The sequence below is a fragment of the Typha latifolia genome, chromosome 1 (assembly GCF_019914945.1).
Source record: "Typha latifolia isolate L0001 chromosome 1, TyphaL0001v2, whole genome shotgun sequence".
Lineage (NCBI taxonomy): Eukaryota > Viridiplantae > Streptophyta > Magnoliopsida > Poales > Typhaceae > Typha > Typha latifolia.
Genome location: NC_133086.1, coordinates 3,443,364 through 3,458,371, shown reverse-complemented (window position 1 = coordinate 3,458,371; position 15,008 = coordinate 3,443,364). Strand labels below are relative to the sequence as shown.

General features: G+C 39.5%; 3 protein-coding genes across 3 annotated transcripts; 1 reads left to right on the top strand and 2 right to left on the bottom strand.

Annotated features, from left to right (window-relative positions):
* Positions 1 to 2,185: 2,185 nt before the first annotated feature.
* On the bottom strand, positions 2,186 to 4,393 carry LOC140796191 (cytochrome P450 78A5-like). The gene is made up of 2 exons (XM_073149496.1): positions 3,336 to 4,393; positions 2,186 to 3,105 (listed from the first exon to the last, which is right to left on the bottom strand). The coding sequence occupies exons 1-2, from the start codon at positions 4,260 to 4,262 to the stop codon at positions 2,500 to 2,502; spliced, it is 1,533 nt and encodes a 510-aa protein (XP_073005597.1). The 5' UTR covers positions 4,263 to 4,393; the 3' UTR covers positions 2,186 to 2,499.
* Positions 4,394 to 7,571: 3,178 nt separating this feature from the next.
* Positions 7,572 to 11,416, top strand: LOC140780583 (GDP-mannose transporter GONST3-like). The gene is made up of 3 exons (XM_073126227.1): positions 7,572 to 7,928; positions 8,389 to 8,475; positions 10,003 to 11,416. Exon 3 carries the CDS (start codon positions 10,003 to 10,005, stop codon positions 11,128 to 11,130), a length of 1,128 nt encoding a protein of 375 aa, XP_072982328.1. The 5' UTR covers positions 7,572 to 7,928; positions 8,389 to 8,475; the 3' UTR covers positions 11,131 to 11,416.
* An 811-nt stretch (positions 11,417 to 12,227) lies between these two features.
* On the bottom strand, positions 12,228 to 14,759 carry LOC140800786 (protein SPIRAL1-like 3). The gene is made up of 3 exons (XM_073155642.1): positions 14,646 to 14,759; positions 13,561 to 13,810; positions 12,228 to 12,550 (listed from the first exon to the last, which is right to left on the bottom strand). Exons 2-3 carry the CDS (start codon positions 13,777 to 13,779, stop codon positions 12,470 to 12,472), a joined length of 300 nt encoding a protein of 99 aa, XP_073011743.1. The 5' UTR covers positions 13,780 to 13,810; positions 14,646 to 14,759; the 3' UTR covers positions 12,228 to 12,469.
* Between the last annotated feature and the right edge of the window lie 249 nt (positions 14,760 to 15,008).

The following is a 15,008-nucleotide window of genomic DNA, read 5'->3' as shown; positions in this document are numbered from 1 at the left end:
ACCTTGAGTCTTGGAGAAAGCAACTCTGAAAGCAACCATATGATTAATTTCTCTAAATTACTCAGCAGAGAGTAATCAATCGAGTCACCATCGATGCTTATTATTTTACAACGTCATGATGGTGAGGTTATGTCAGTAGAAAGTTAATATTGAAGTAGAAATTTCCAATTCCATGCTCTTTGTTAATTAAACGCACTTAAAATATCTCTGAATGGATTTTTATTCTTAAGATTCTTCATGCCTCCGAGAGAACTAGGAAAAGATGAAAGAAAACATCGTTAAGAGACGACGCTAGCTTTTGCATGTCAGCGATCATAATTGAGTAATAAAGAGTAAAAATAATAATTCCGAAGAAAGTATCAAGGATTTGGAATTACTGAGAGATTGACGAGTTTTCTCTTCTATTTTGAATAAAATAACTCACACTTTATTTGACTTCTTTTTCTCTAACCAAAATTGAGCAAAAGAACTACAGTAGCCACGATACTAGTAGATTATAGCTGGGGTCTTGTGAAGTCTATCTATGAGGGACTGAAAAAAAAATGCATCATATGATTACGATTACATTTACACCGTACAAAGGCTAAGCAATCAAAGACGACAATCGAGAACTTGATGTCATATATTAATTATCACCGAATCTTGCAAACTAGGCATGTCTCAGGGTTCCAAAAGTAAGCAAGGACTTGATTCTTGACTCCTTTACAAGTGGATGATTGCCAAAGCTGATTTGTTCACATGCTTTAGAGTTATCATATCTTATGCACTGTTCCTAAAAGTTGGCCATCCTTCTTCCACATCCCCAAGCTTTAAGGGCTAAGTGAAGTAGATAGCAGCCACCATGATCTATGCAAAGGCAAAACTATGTTTATATCCCTATGAGCTTTTCTTCAAGGCCTATTTAATTTTCACCTGCATTACAAGTGGCTATTGCACTATCGCGAAAAAGAGGGTATATATGAGTCAGATGGTTATTAAATAGTAGCATTAACTTCACAATTGTTGACCATTGTAAGTAGCTTGATATGGAAAGTGGATCAAATAATGCTGTCCCCCTCCTTAACTGTTCATGTGCACCCAGGAGACAATATAAATTCCTTCAACTTTCTCAGTAATTAGACTGGTCAAAAGCAGCAAGACAGCAAGAGATTCTCTAGGATCTATTCATCTTTTATTTCTACCCACAGGACAAGAGGAATCCAATGGTGATGTAAGAGATCAGGAGCAACTGGGGACAGTTGTTAAAAGAGCAAGTGAAGTGATCAGGAGGAGCCCAAGTTGCACTGGTTCTGGAGAATATCCCCTCACAACCATGTAGATTTATATATCCTTTTCCTCTTTGGAGAGAAAAGGTAGCGAGCTTTATAGAGTTACATATATTCTAGGTGAGATTTGGATCTTAGGAAAAAGAGATCAGCATGACCCTGGAACATATCACTGTGCCATTGTGTTCTTATTGGTCAATCATTTGGTGGAGTTGTACTAGAGTGCAGATCATAGGAAACCTAGGGACTAGTTGGACTGCAAGCTTTAGATAAAAGCATGAAGGTGACTAAGAGAGAGGCATGTGAGAGAATAAAGAAGAGCATATCATGATAAGAGTTGATCAGGATTGAAGATGTGCATCAGAAAAGGAGCAAAAGCCATTGGACAACTTTTTATGTGCCTTAGCAACATCTCACAACATACAGAGATAGGATGCTCTGTGGAGAGCTTGGAAGACATAAAGTTTGCAAATGACATAGCTATATATCTAATATCTCTTTGTGAAGATATTTCTGACCTTCTCTTCCTCTTCAAACTAATTAAAAAGAAAATGAGAGAAGTAAAGAGAGAATTGCACAAAGATTTTTTGTGGTCAGGCAAATTCTCCCAAAGTCCACAAACAAGAGCAGTCCTTTCAGTATTCTTGGAAACAAAATTGAACATTATGCCTGTCATTAGGGTTATATCTTATCTTTATTATTGAGATTCAGACTAGGAGTAAAGGAAGATCTCAGATATACCTTTTATCATAAGTGGTATTTTCAGTTTATTCTCCTTCTACAATATTCGTTTCAACTTTACGAACTTTAATTGAAGGATCGGTTTTGAATGCGGAAAAAATTAAACTGAGATGCAATGTTATCATTTGCATATTTAGTGAAGAACTGCAAGGTAGTGAATAATGAATCAGAGTTTACAATTTACAAAGCATGAAGAAAGAAATGGACTGCCAAAAGCTGTCTACAAAATATATACATAACTAGCCATTTATAACCAAACCCACGAGAAGAGCAACTCTTACAGAAACAGATAGATAGTATTTAACTTTCCCCTATTTACAAGCACATCTAATCTAGACTTAAGCACTGCTATGAACTTAAAAGCACTAAAACTCTAAGACAAACTCCTACCTACAAACAAAGTCACAAAATGATGGAGATAGGATGTACATGCAAGAGAGTATCTCCAAACACCAAAAGTTATTATCATATGTTCTTCAGTCTTGAGAAGTAGCTAGTACGAGAGTCTTGGCACAGCTTTACAAATCAAAGGGCTCTTCATCTCAAGAGACATCTTTAAACACTCTGAGAGATCCACACCCCTCTCTGAAGGCATCCATTTGAAGCTCTGCAGGAGTTGTGCTAGCCAAAGGTGGACAGTAGCCAATCCCATTGCCTTACCAGGGCAGACCCTCCTCCCGGCCCCGAACGGTGCCAACCGGAGGTCGGAGCCCATGATGCTCACATCCTCTAACATGAACCTCTCTGGCTTGAATTCGGTCGGCTCCGACCAAATAGACTCGTCGTGGGTTATCGCCCACATGTTCACCATCGCCGTGGTCCCTGCGGGGATGAGGTGATTCCCGACGTGCGCGTCGTGGATGGCGAGACGAGCCCATGAGAGGAGTGGGCCAGGAGGGTGCATTCGGAGAGATTCTTTTACGATTGATTGAATGTAAAGAAGGTTCCAAATATCGGTATCGGATACAGGGCGGCGGTTACCGACAACCGCATCGATCTCGGCCTGCGCTTTCGATTGGATGTCTGGGTGTAGGACCATTCTGGCCATGATCCATTCCAGCAGTATTGCTACTGTATCAGTCCCCCTGAATATCATTTCCTACACAATTGCCATGCAAAGTATATACATATATATATAAGCCAGCTTCTAAATATATATATATATATATATATAGCAAATGCTGCAACAATTGACAAAAGACAGCTACAGACAAGTACTAATGAGTCATAAGAACAAAGAGGATGGCACAGGAAGGCTTAATTATATAGCACACGATGAATTCCAAAACAAAAACAGGAAGAAATTAGTAATGAGATAGAGAAATATACCCAAAGAACAGCCACCATATCAGCATCGGTGAGCTTCTCCTCCTTCTCCAAATCAAGTAAGACATCCACAAAATCTCCAATCCCATCATTCTCCACAACACCACTTGCCCTCCTGTTCCTGTGCTCCTCGATAATCCTCCCAACAAAGGCATTAACCCTTTTAACCAAGTTCTTACACCTTCTTCTCACTCCTTGCAAGTCTAACCACCCAAGAACAGGGAAGTGGTCACTCCAATTGAACACCCCGAGCAGCTCATACCCTTCACTGACCATCCTCTCCAACTCCACTCCTTCCCCAGTCCCAAAATCGAATCTTTTTCCAAATACACTCATCATGACGTTGTTCAAGGATCCAAAATGAAGCACTTTCTTAATTTCAACCTTCCCATCTCTCCCCATTAAGACTTTAATATCTCCAACCATCTGCTCCCCGATCGCGCGACGCAGCTCGCCGAAGCCGGCAATTCTCCGAGGGCTGAACAAGTGAGTTGCGGATATCCTCCTTAGATTTCTCCAGTATTCTCCAAAAGGAGCAAAACCCATAGCTCTGTGGAAGAGGAGCTCGTAGGCGGATTCCTTGATCGGCCGGTCGGCGAAGGCCGAGCTGTTTAGTATCTCCTTGGCCGTATCGGGGTGGCTGGCCACGATGAAACGAGTGAATCCAACGGAGAAGGCCATCAAAGGGATTGCTTTCATTGACTTAGCCAAATTGGCCAGAGCACGATGGGCGGCGTTGCCCGAGAGGGCGCAGAGTATGCCGGGTGGGCCGGGGATAGACCTCTGAGACTTGGATAAAGCCCACGCTATCCCTCCAGGATAGAACACGAAGAGGGATAAGAGAAGAAGGAATAAGGCAAGGATTGGAGAAAGGAAGGTGTTTGGTAGGAAAACGATGAAGAAAGCAGAGTCGAGGGCAGAGGAAGCCATTGGAGATGGATTGGGAAGAGGTTTCGAGGATATGGGTTTGTGTGAAGAGCTTGGCTTCGGGGGATTGGAAGTGGAAAGGAGCGATCTTGGTGGAAGATGTGAGGGAGGTCGTAGGTGAGAGGCGAGGGAAGAAGGGCGTGAGAGTAGCTGTTATATAGGAGGAGGTTGGGGAACAGGAAGGGTGATGGGGTTGTTTTTGAAAATTTAACGTCGCTTCTATCTTTAACTTTAATCCCGGTTAAAAAGAATAACTTATTAGTAATGGTAATATAGTTTGAGATATGCTCCTATTGCATCAAAGCTCATTAAAAAAAAACGGGGGGGGGGCTTTTTGCATATTTCGACCCACGTTAATACGTTTATAGTCTTAATAGATAACTTTTATTAGCGGCAAATATAGGTGCTGATGTGCTAAAAAAAACCTGTGAATATTCCGTCTTCTCGTAGGGTCGAGAGACCTACGAGCCGAGCCAGCTCACGCCGCAGAGCTAATCATTCCACAATCCGTGCGGGTGCCCACGTGGCGCCTCGGGGGAGGCCGCCGCAGATACGGCACCTGCGAACTCGCAGTCCCCGAGGTCTGCCCGCCGCCCTCTCCCACGCTCCGATCGAGGGGGTAACGGTACAACACGTATCGGATGGTCGAGATCACATCACGTGGTGGGCCTCACAGGCGCCGCTATCTCCGTCACCGTCGCCTCGCCGTTAGGTCGGCCTGTGTTCCGTACGTAGGGTGGTCCCCTCCCCCGCGGCGGAGAGGGCTGACGAAGCTCCTAGAAAAGAGGGTCAAATGACCCCACAGCCGTCGGATTTAGAAATGGTCCACGCCGTACGAGGCACTAAATAGACGGTGATTAAGGCTGGAATACGGAGACGAGAAAGCTAGGGAAGGGGACCAAAATTAAAATTATATATTTATATTCTATTATTTAGTATATGCGTACAAAAAACTTTGGCTAGCTAATAAAATATCCAGTGGATATGCATGATCGGAACGAAGAACCACTTACTGCGTGGAAGTGGGATAAGTGTCAGAATAAACTTGTGAGCACTTCCAATTATCTCAACTACTTATCCAGATCGATCCTGCCTTGTTCTGGTATGACAAAAGGGGTCCTACGTAGTAAAGAGCAAGCTCATGCATGGGGACTCATGCATGTGTGTTAGTAGTAAGTAGAAATAGCAATAGCAATAGTAATGTACCACAAGTTGCACAGTTTAAAACACCATACATAGCTAGCTAGCAAAGTTAAAATTTACCATGGCATGTGCTGCGATCTTATGGAGATCAAAGTGGGATCTCACCATGTTTTTGTTATCCACACACGTGAACTCCATTAACAAACACAAAGCCAAGTACTCTTTTTTAATTATTATAACCCAGTTAAGCTCACAAGTGGTACCCTATTGCACAACCTTGTGCAGTCTTTAGTTTGGACCCATTTGGTGCATGCCTGAGCAAGACTGGAACCCTAACTCTGGAGTGCAGAGAAGTGCAGGCCTAGTAGGGTTACCACTAAGCTAGGTTATGGCCTCATGGGGGTGAGGAGGACTAAGGACCCCATGGATGGATGCATGTAATTAGCTAGCTATGGGTGATGGCATTGAGAAGCGTGCTGGTCCTTTTCTGAGGCAACTCCTATATATTGCAGGTAGTCAGTCTTGTCGCACAAATGATTTGATTGAACGTAGTGACCATTCAATGCCTCCATAAATTTTCTCCAGACAAACATAGTTCAGACGAGGTACAATTCCGTCGTTTAATGTCTCGTTTGCTTCTTTTGTCGTTCACAGACACACACAGACACACACACACACACACACACACACACACACACAGAAAGGTGGTATCCATGGAGCTAGCTAGCTAACCATGAGTTAGATCTTATCGCAATATTGTACGTCGAATGTAACCACGATGATGAGCAGATTTGAAGGGGAGAGATAGATAGATAGATAGATAGATAGATAGATAGATAGGGAGAGTTCCATTTGGATCGTGAATCTGCGATCGGTGTGGAGTTAGTTAGCTCACCTTCTCACCTTCTTTTAAAAAGAAGGGTAGAGTCCTGGTCCATCGGCCAGATCGATCCTCTTCAATATGCCATTCACTGAATTGTTTTCTCGATTTAAACTCAAATAATTTTCAGACATGATAATTACTACTAGTCTGTCATAAACTTCAAGTTATAGCTTTGATCCCACTTGCTCAGAGTTGTCAAATACTCGGAATGAAGTTGTCTTCCTCCTTTTTCACTCTTGCCGGAAATTTCAGCTATTATGATCACTTCAACCAAACCAAATGGCCCAGCATTTATATATTAGGCCTAGACTCAATATTTTTTATAAGACCAAAGACTACTCTTAATTTGATCTAAAATGGAAGGCTTGGGCCTGTTAAGGAGCTATGGGGATGGGCTTGAAAGGCCCTGGCAGAATCCAAATGTGATGGATAATTTACTTCTAATCCAGCAGTACTTTTCTAATTCCTTTTCTTTAATTAATTAAAGTCCTAATTCATGTGGAGTGTTTGACTGTAAAGTGGACCCACATCTAGAAGAGTTGACCCAGACTGGTCTTCGTTCGTCTAACACTTCTAATTTAATCTCTAACTGGAGGATTAAACTAGCTATTAGCACGAGGGGTTTCCTTCCAAAGTCTTGTAATATAAAACAATTCAACTGAAGACTAATTACGCATCTCCTCCTATCCAGTGAATGTTAGATAAATGGATTTTTTCACATAACTACCTACATTTCGACCTTTTTAAAAGGAACTACTCATTGCTTACATATCTATAAATCAGCTCCTTTTTATCGGTATATTTGCAAAATACAATCTCCAGTTTAAGAATGTCTATTTCATTTTTCCTTTTTTTTTTTTTAATTTTTCATAAAATAAGTGGTCTTTTACAAGGAAGTGAGAGAAGATCATCTTTCTTCTTTAAAAAAACAGAGGGAGGAAGGATATTTTGATAATAAAATATACTCTAAAATATTCCCCAGGAGGTGGTTTAAAAATAAATGTCTAAAACCTGCGGAGCTAATTTGTTAATAGTTAAGTGGTTTTTTGCAATTAGAATAAGATATATGAATAATTAGTTAAGTGGTTTCATTTGCATGTCCTCTATCCTTTTGGATACATATTGTTTTTCAATTAATAAATGATACATTTCAAAGATTTTTTTTATAGTTAAAAGAAGATGGGGCAATAATCTTGGAGTTTAAATATAATTATTTTTAAAATATAGGTGCTTTCTAATGAGTAGTTGATCAAATTAAACCTCGTTAACTTCATTATATATATATAAGCAGATTAATGAAACATAGTTTGGTCAAAAACTCGTTCCTTTACGGAACCCCGAATACCCGCCGCCCCAAATTGAAAATTCGTGCTCGCTCTTGGGAGTCAAACATCGAGTCTCTGGATTAGGGCAGATTGGGCCTTGGCCGAGCAGCCCTTCGGAGTGATCGGATCCTCTCCAGTCTCGGATCGATCGCCCTTCGGTGTGAAATGAGGGGAGTGCTGGATTTAGTATAGATCCATGTAGCCAGAATCCTAAGTTCTTCTCACTATCGCCCTCTTCTAGTTCTTGGATTCCTTACACGCCAGTGGAAGAAGTAACCCGATTTTGATCCACTTATTTCAATGTTTTAGCCGGTGTTGGTAAGCTGTCAAATCTTGATTCCTAATAAGACAACTGTGAAGGATTCGATCTTGTTGGAGTTTTTTTTTTAAAGATCATAACTACTATCTTTGTTGATTGTTTCGTATTCGTGTCGATCATGAAAAGATTGTGCGTTTTTATTTTCTAGGTAGGAACAATTAACTTTAGATCCACAATATAACTCATGGTTGGATGTTTATATAAGTCAACTATCCTTTGCTAATACTTGAGCCATGGTGTTGATTTGTGCACGTTAGAATTGTATAAGAGATGTCAGTTTCGTGCTGTCATTAAGTTAATAGTGAGTTATGTTTCTATGGATATTGCTTGCTGCTTGCTTTCCTATTTGGTAAAATTTCTAATGTTGTTGGTGTAGATTTGAAGGGTTTAAAGAGCTGACTTGTTTCTTTTTTTAAATTTTAATTCTGTTCATTTAGTGACTCTCTTTTCATGGTGCAGCACATCATATAGGCGTATGAGGATTTGATACAGCTGCAGCCTGTGTCGCAAGATAGATAGAATCTAAAAGAATCGAAGGATTTAGAGGTATGGTTTGAGATACTAATACCACTATTTTGATGTTGTTGACTTGATCGAGTGAGTTGTAGTCTTGATGTTTTTTTTTTCTGTATGTCAAATACCAGATGCGCTTGTGACATGTTCCTACACTGAAATCACATAAACCTGTATATGCGTGCAGGCTTCTAGAACTTAGGGTTTATAAATTTCTTTAGGAACACCTTTTCTCTTCCTCTTATTTTTCTTCTCTGCTTCAAGAAGAAGTTTATATATCTGAAAGATTGAAGTGCTCCATTTGTTATCTTTCACGTTCTGCATGCCTACAACTACATCCCTCTCTTTCCTCCGTCCCTTCACTCATAAAGATCGTCGTCCCATTTCGTCAGATGACAAGTTAAGACTCCTCTAGTCTGTTTCAAGGTATTGATTTGCAAAATTAGTCATATTAGAATCTTTAGGGTGGCTATTCGGTTGCTTCCTTTCCTGTTTCTTTCAAGAAATGTTTATGAATGATTTTCGTGTGTTAGACAATTGAATCAATACCATGTATCTTTATGTTTGTTATGTTTGAATATACCTGAACATAGCTGTGTTAAGCTTGAAGCAAGGGGTAACAAAATCCATGGACTAGGAAGATGTCTGCTGGTATCCTGTCCTGTTTACTGGAAGCACTCTATCTCCATATGTGTGACTGATCTTTCTAAGCTTTCTTTGGAGCTCCTTTCCAATTTTCTTTTTAGTGCTGGCAATTTCATTTCAAGCAGGGTCATTAGAGTAACACCAGGGGCTAAAAGATTGTTCAAATTAGCATGCACAGGGTTAATCTTCACAATGTTTTGCCCGTCCATGTTCCCGAATTCAACATGCTTCACCATTAAATTAGTGGAGATTCAATGACATTATCTTCCAAACTCCAACAAATAGAAATAGCTAAGTTAGTTCTTCATATCAATCATAGGTTTACACTACTGGGAGCGCCAATTTTTCCTAAATTTGTTTTATAAAGAGTTAAAGACGACAATTGGTTGATAGGGTGTATTGCTTTAATCGTGATCTGAAGAGGACCGAATTTTTGAATATTCTGCCTTCTGACTTTGCTTAGAGGTATTTTCGATGATGAAGTTCGCTGTAGATATAATTACCGAGTACTTGGAAACATAAGCAATTATTTGCTCTTTCCTAAATCTTTTGGCTCTGGAAATAATGTCTATTCTTAGACATGCTATTTTGAGGCTTTAATTTAGTCGCATAGCTTTCTCTATAGTAACTAGTTTGGGAATACAGAAGATCCAGGACACAGCTAATTTTATTAGCTTGTCCCTAGCAGTGTTTGTTTCTTTGCAAATTAAATCATTGTTCGTCTGATATAGATGATTTAAGGGCATGTATTGTCGCATCATGTTTACGGGAACTTATTTATCTGTTCTGTGAGACCGACAAAGATTATAAGGGACTAGAACAAACAAGTTGTACTTTAGAATGGCCCTATCTTATAATATGGCACTTTCATTGCATTTCCTTTGAAGCCAAGAAATTTCCTTCTCTTTTCTGCAGATGTCTAACATTTCTGAGACCTCCAAGGACAATGCTTCTGCTAACTTAAATGATGTAAATTCCTCATTGAGAACTGGAAGGTCATGGAATCAGATTCTTGAAATCTTAACGCAGCAAGCTTCAGTCTATGGTGTAGCTGCTGGGTACTGCTTATCAGCATCACTGCTATCCATAATCAACAAATGGGCAGTCATGAAATTTCCATACCCAGGTGCCTTGACAGCCTTGCAATATTTCACTAGTGTACTTGGTGTTCTGATATGCGGGTGGCTAAAGCTTGTGGAGCATGACCCTCTAAACCTCAGGACCATGTGGAAGTTCTTACCTGCTGCTGTAATGTTTTACCTTTCGATCTTCACAAACAGCGAACTCCTTCTCCATGCCAACGTGGATACATTCATCGTGTTCCGCTCTGCTGTTCCCATTTTCGTAGCTGTTGGAGAGACATTATATCTTCATCAGCCATGGCCTGCACTTAAAACATGGCTTTCCCTTGCTACTATCTTTGGAGGCAGTGTGATCTATGTTCTTACTGATTACCAGTTTACTGTCACAGCCTACATCTGGGCTGTAGCTTATCTCGCAAGCATGTCAGTAGATTTTGTGTACATTAAGCATGTTGTCATGACCATTGGGCTTAACACATGGGGTCTTGTTCTGTACAACAACCTGGAGGCACTGATGTTGTTCCCACTCGAGCTGTTTATAATGGGAGAGATGAAGAAGATAAAGCATGATAGCTCTAGTGTATCAAACTGGTATTCTTTTGATGTGGTTCTGCCTGTCGGTCTGTCATGCTTGTTCGGTTTGTCCATATCCTTCTTTGGATTCTCTTGCAGACGTGCAATCTCGGCAACAGGCTTCACAGTGCTCGGTATAGTGAACAAGCTCCTAACAGTTGTAATTAATTTGATTATCTGGGACAAACATGCTTCCTTGGTAGGCACCATAGGGCTCTTAATATGTATGTCCGGTGGGGTTCTCTATCAACAGTCTACCGCCAAACCTAAGGCACCTAAGGTTGAAGAGAAGGCTGAAATTGAAGATGAGGAGCAGCAGATGTTACTGCAAATGCAGTCTAGCTCAGATACTCAAGAAAATGTCATGGCTTCAGAAGTGCAAAAATGAGATTTGTCATTTGTATTTTGCCTTATCATGACATAATGATTGAAAAGTTGTTTATTTGGGATTCTTTCGGACATTAAAATCCAGTCCGCAAGTTTAACCGAAGAAGATACTGTTGAAGGTTCGACTATAAAACTTGAAAACCATTCTCTATTAGCACATCACAGGAGAATGTGACATCAGTTAATTTGATCTAGTTGTGACAGAGATGTATACTCCTCTATTTGTTAGGTTGTTTCAGTAGACGATATGATTTCTCAAATATATGCATTTTAGATATTTATATACAGTAGTCTGGATACCAGATTTGTGAGTCAAAATCTTATTTCTTTTCCTACATACTAATGTACTTTTTTAAGTAGGAGAACAATGAACTAAATTTTCATTAAGTTTTAGATAATGGATGACTTTCTATCAGTACTTATATCTCAGGTTCGTATAAGTTCTTGAAGTTCATATTTCTCTTGAATTTAGGATATAATTGAGCTCATGCATGTCTTACTAGAGAAAAGAGAAGGTCAATTTCGATTTATGTAACAAGCCTGTTGGATGTCTCTAACACACTGCGTGGAAGACATCAAGACATGGATTGCAATGAAGTGGTTTGGGATATGCATTTTCTTGTTTAATGGAGAAACAAGGAAGAGAAAGACTAATATTCATGAGATATATTTTAATATATATTAGGCTATTTGCTTTAAAAAATTCTTAAGTTTTGATAATAGTAAGACTAAATTGTGAATACGTGGCTATAAAAATATATACATCTAGTATAGAGAAAAGATATACTTAGTTTCTAATAACTCAAATTTACTGTTACCAAAATTTAAAGGCTTTTTAATGTAAATGTCCCATGTATACTATCTTCATAGATACTAAATTTGTAGCAATGAACAACTATTTTCTTGTCAATAGTTCTCACGAGAATAAGGTATCCGAACACCAATACAGATTCAAGAAAGACGGTCAATCCTCAGTTCCTGTTACACAAATTCAGATATGGAAGTTGAATCAGACACATAATGTCCGAACTTACTCTACCCATATTATCCAGCATAATGAACACTGTTATTCTTGGAAATCTTGAGGGAAATAAGCAATTTATCAAAGTCCCAACAAAGACGATATATAATCTGGACCAGAGAACTATTCCACATATTTAAACAGAGTACACGACAAGAACGAATATTACTCGTCTCAATGTCAGTAACTTTTGAGTCACAAGGAACCCCATATAGCTGCTTCCCACAAGAAGCTACACAATGCATAACCAAAGACTTTAACCAACTACATTTGAAACATGTTTTTCCGCCAAAGGGAAAATGGCAAGCCCCTTCTTACATCAATTGTTGCCACCGCCAAAAAGGTAGCCAAGGGAAGAACCACCACCAGGTGCAGCGTGAACCTTGGTGGAAGGTCGATCCTGCAGAACAAGAAACTTTTATTAGCATTCCAAAGTGAGGGCAGGCAATAAGAATTGCTAACAAACATGGCTTATGCTGGTGGGGATATTTGTGCCCATATAAGGTGAAGAAATAAGAGATGTGCTAGACATTAACATTCTCCTCTCTATCTACGGTCAACAATATTAATTACTCCTGTAGTGACAAGAAGATCTTGCCATGTTTGTACACACATTTCAACTTTTCTAGTATCGGAGTTACAATAAAAATCCAGCCAATTTGGGTTTTGTCTCAGCATATGGTGATCAATTTAAGCAATTCTTACCATTGAGTTAAAAAGAATTAAACAAAATGTAAGGAAAAAAAAAAACCACCACATATCAGCAGGAACTACAGGAGTTTCATTTACAGTACATGTGCATAAATGAAGGCACAAGGAACACAACATCTATCTCAATCACAGTCCCAAGTGGTTTATATTATTCAGATAAATACTGGCCTCTTCTGGTACTACAAAAATTAGAAAACTTTGTCGACGCAAGGTTATACATCACTAACATAAATATCAAGAGCTTGCAACTTTAGAAGAGATCCTATCACTATGCTAACATCAACCATTGGGTATGACTAAGGATATCTAAACACTAACAGGCTGGAGTGAAATGCAAAGGCATGCTAGCGGTAGTTCTTTTAGTAATATATAACAATATAATGTTCATATGCCTATCTTTTGGATAAAGGATCCATCAATCACATGTCAAAGATTTTGTTTGTACTTTCCAATGCTTGAGACTATATATGAAAAGAAGAAATAGATGGAAGAATATAGTTCAGCAAAAAGCTATTACTCAGAGGATTTAGGATGACATAATGGTCAAATTGTAAAAGAAACTGTACTGGATACTGATGTAGCACTAGAGATGAAGAGCTTGCCTCCTAGATGGAGGTGCATATTGCATGTCAACAGAAAGCATCTAGAACACACAGGTAGCATGGAGAATTCCCAGCATTGAACAAAAAAAGTTCATACCGTAATAAAATTGCCACTGTTCTGACCATCAACCCGATGATAGTTGTTTGCCTTGCTGCAAGGTATGCCTGCTGGAATCTGCTTGGCATTATCAACCGGTGGTGGTGGAGCAGGTTTTTGAACTGGTGCAGGATTATCAGCTGATTTGGGAGCTTCACCGCTCCCAAAAAGATAGCCCAAAGAACTTTGGCCTCCTCCACTACTCACACCACGACCCATCTTATAAAAGTTTGACTTGAGAAGCTTAAAGCTGAGGAAAACCAAATGTCAGAAGTGAAGGACATTGGTTATGCGGTCCAGTAGATTACTCTAACTAATTAATTTCAGTTTGTGTTGTTTCCAAAGAAGTACAATGAAATTAGACCTAACATAACAGTAACATGTGGATCTAAGAATATGAAAGTTGCTTGTTGAAGCAAGCTTTATCTTTGACGCAATGCCCACAACCTGCATCTGCTTCAATGTCCCATAACAGTGATTTTCCTACAACACATCACCTATAACATTGCTTGAACTGGATCTCCACAAAAGCTCACGGAAATTTCTCTTGACATAGAATTAAAGAGGCTTTTCCATCATGTCATTTTGAACAAATGTAAATATATTTGCAAACAGTAAATGGCATTTGACTTTGCACTAAGAACAAGACTAGAATTCTCTTTTATTCTTAAAGATTTTACTTCAGCCATTCCATTTTAACCAAACACGCTATAGCGATCACTGGCAAAATAAAACTACCAACAAAATCCAAAATGGTTAATCGGAACACCCGACTCTACGAGGATCTGGCGAGATTTAAACCACATCAGAGATGCACAATGTAGCTAGATCAAATCCACGCGAAATGCCACAACGGATAGCCAGATCGGAGACAAGTAACATCACGAGAACAGCAATCTCGCATTCGCAGGTCGCGATCGCCCAAATTTTTACAAAACAGAAAAAAATAAATTCTAAGAACGCCGTTTCTAGCCTGATTGTAACGAGATCGAACGGGGGAAAAAAAAAAGCACGAGAGACTCGAAGGAAAACGATGAATGCAAGCATCACAAGCACAGATCTAGGTTTCACAAATAAAAGCATACCTCTAATCGGATCGGGGAGGAGAAGAGAAGAGATCGGACGAGAGCGAAAAGGGCTTCTTATCCCAGTACTTTATGATGAAGCCGAGCACGAAATGGGGAAGGAAAATAAATAAATAAATAAATTTAAAAAAAAGAATATCACATGATGAACGGTGTTAAGAGCGGGGCCCACAACCACCGAACGGTCGATGATTACGCCAGGATGTGATGTTATTTGATATGGACCGTCGGATGGACGTTCAAAAGTAGTGGAATCGCATGATTGGTTTCATGTCTGGTCCCCTCCGTGGTCACGTTATTTGTGTGGATAGAATATTAGATTAATTATTTTGAGCTAGACGAGAGTTATTTTACCTCAGTTTA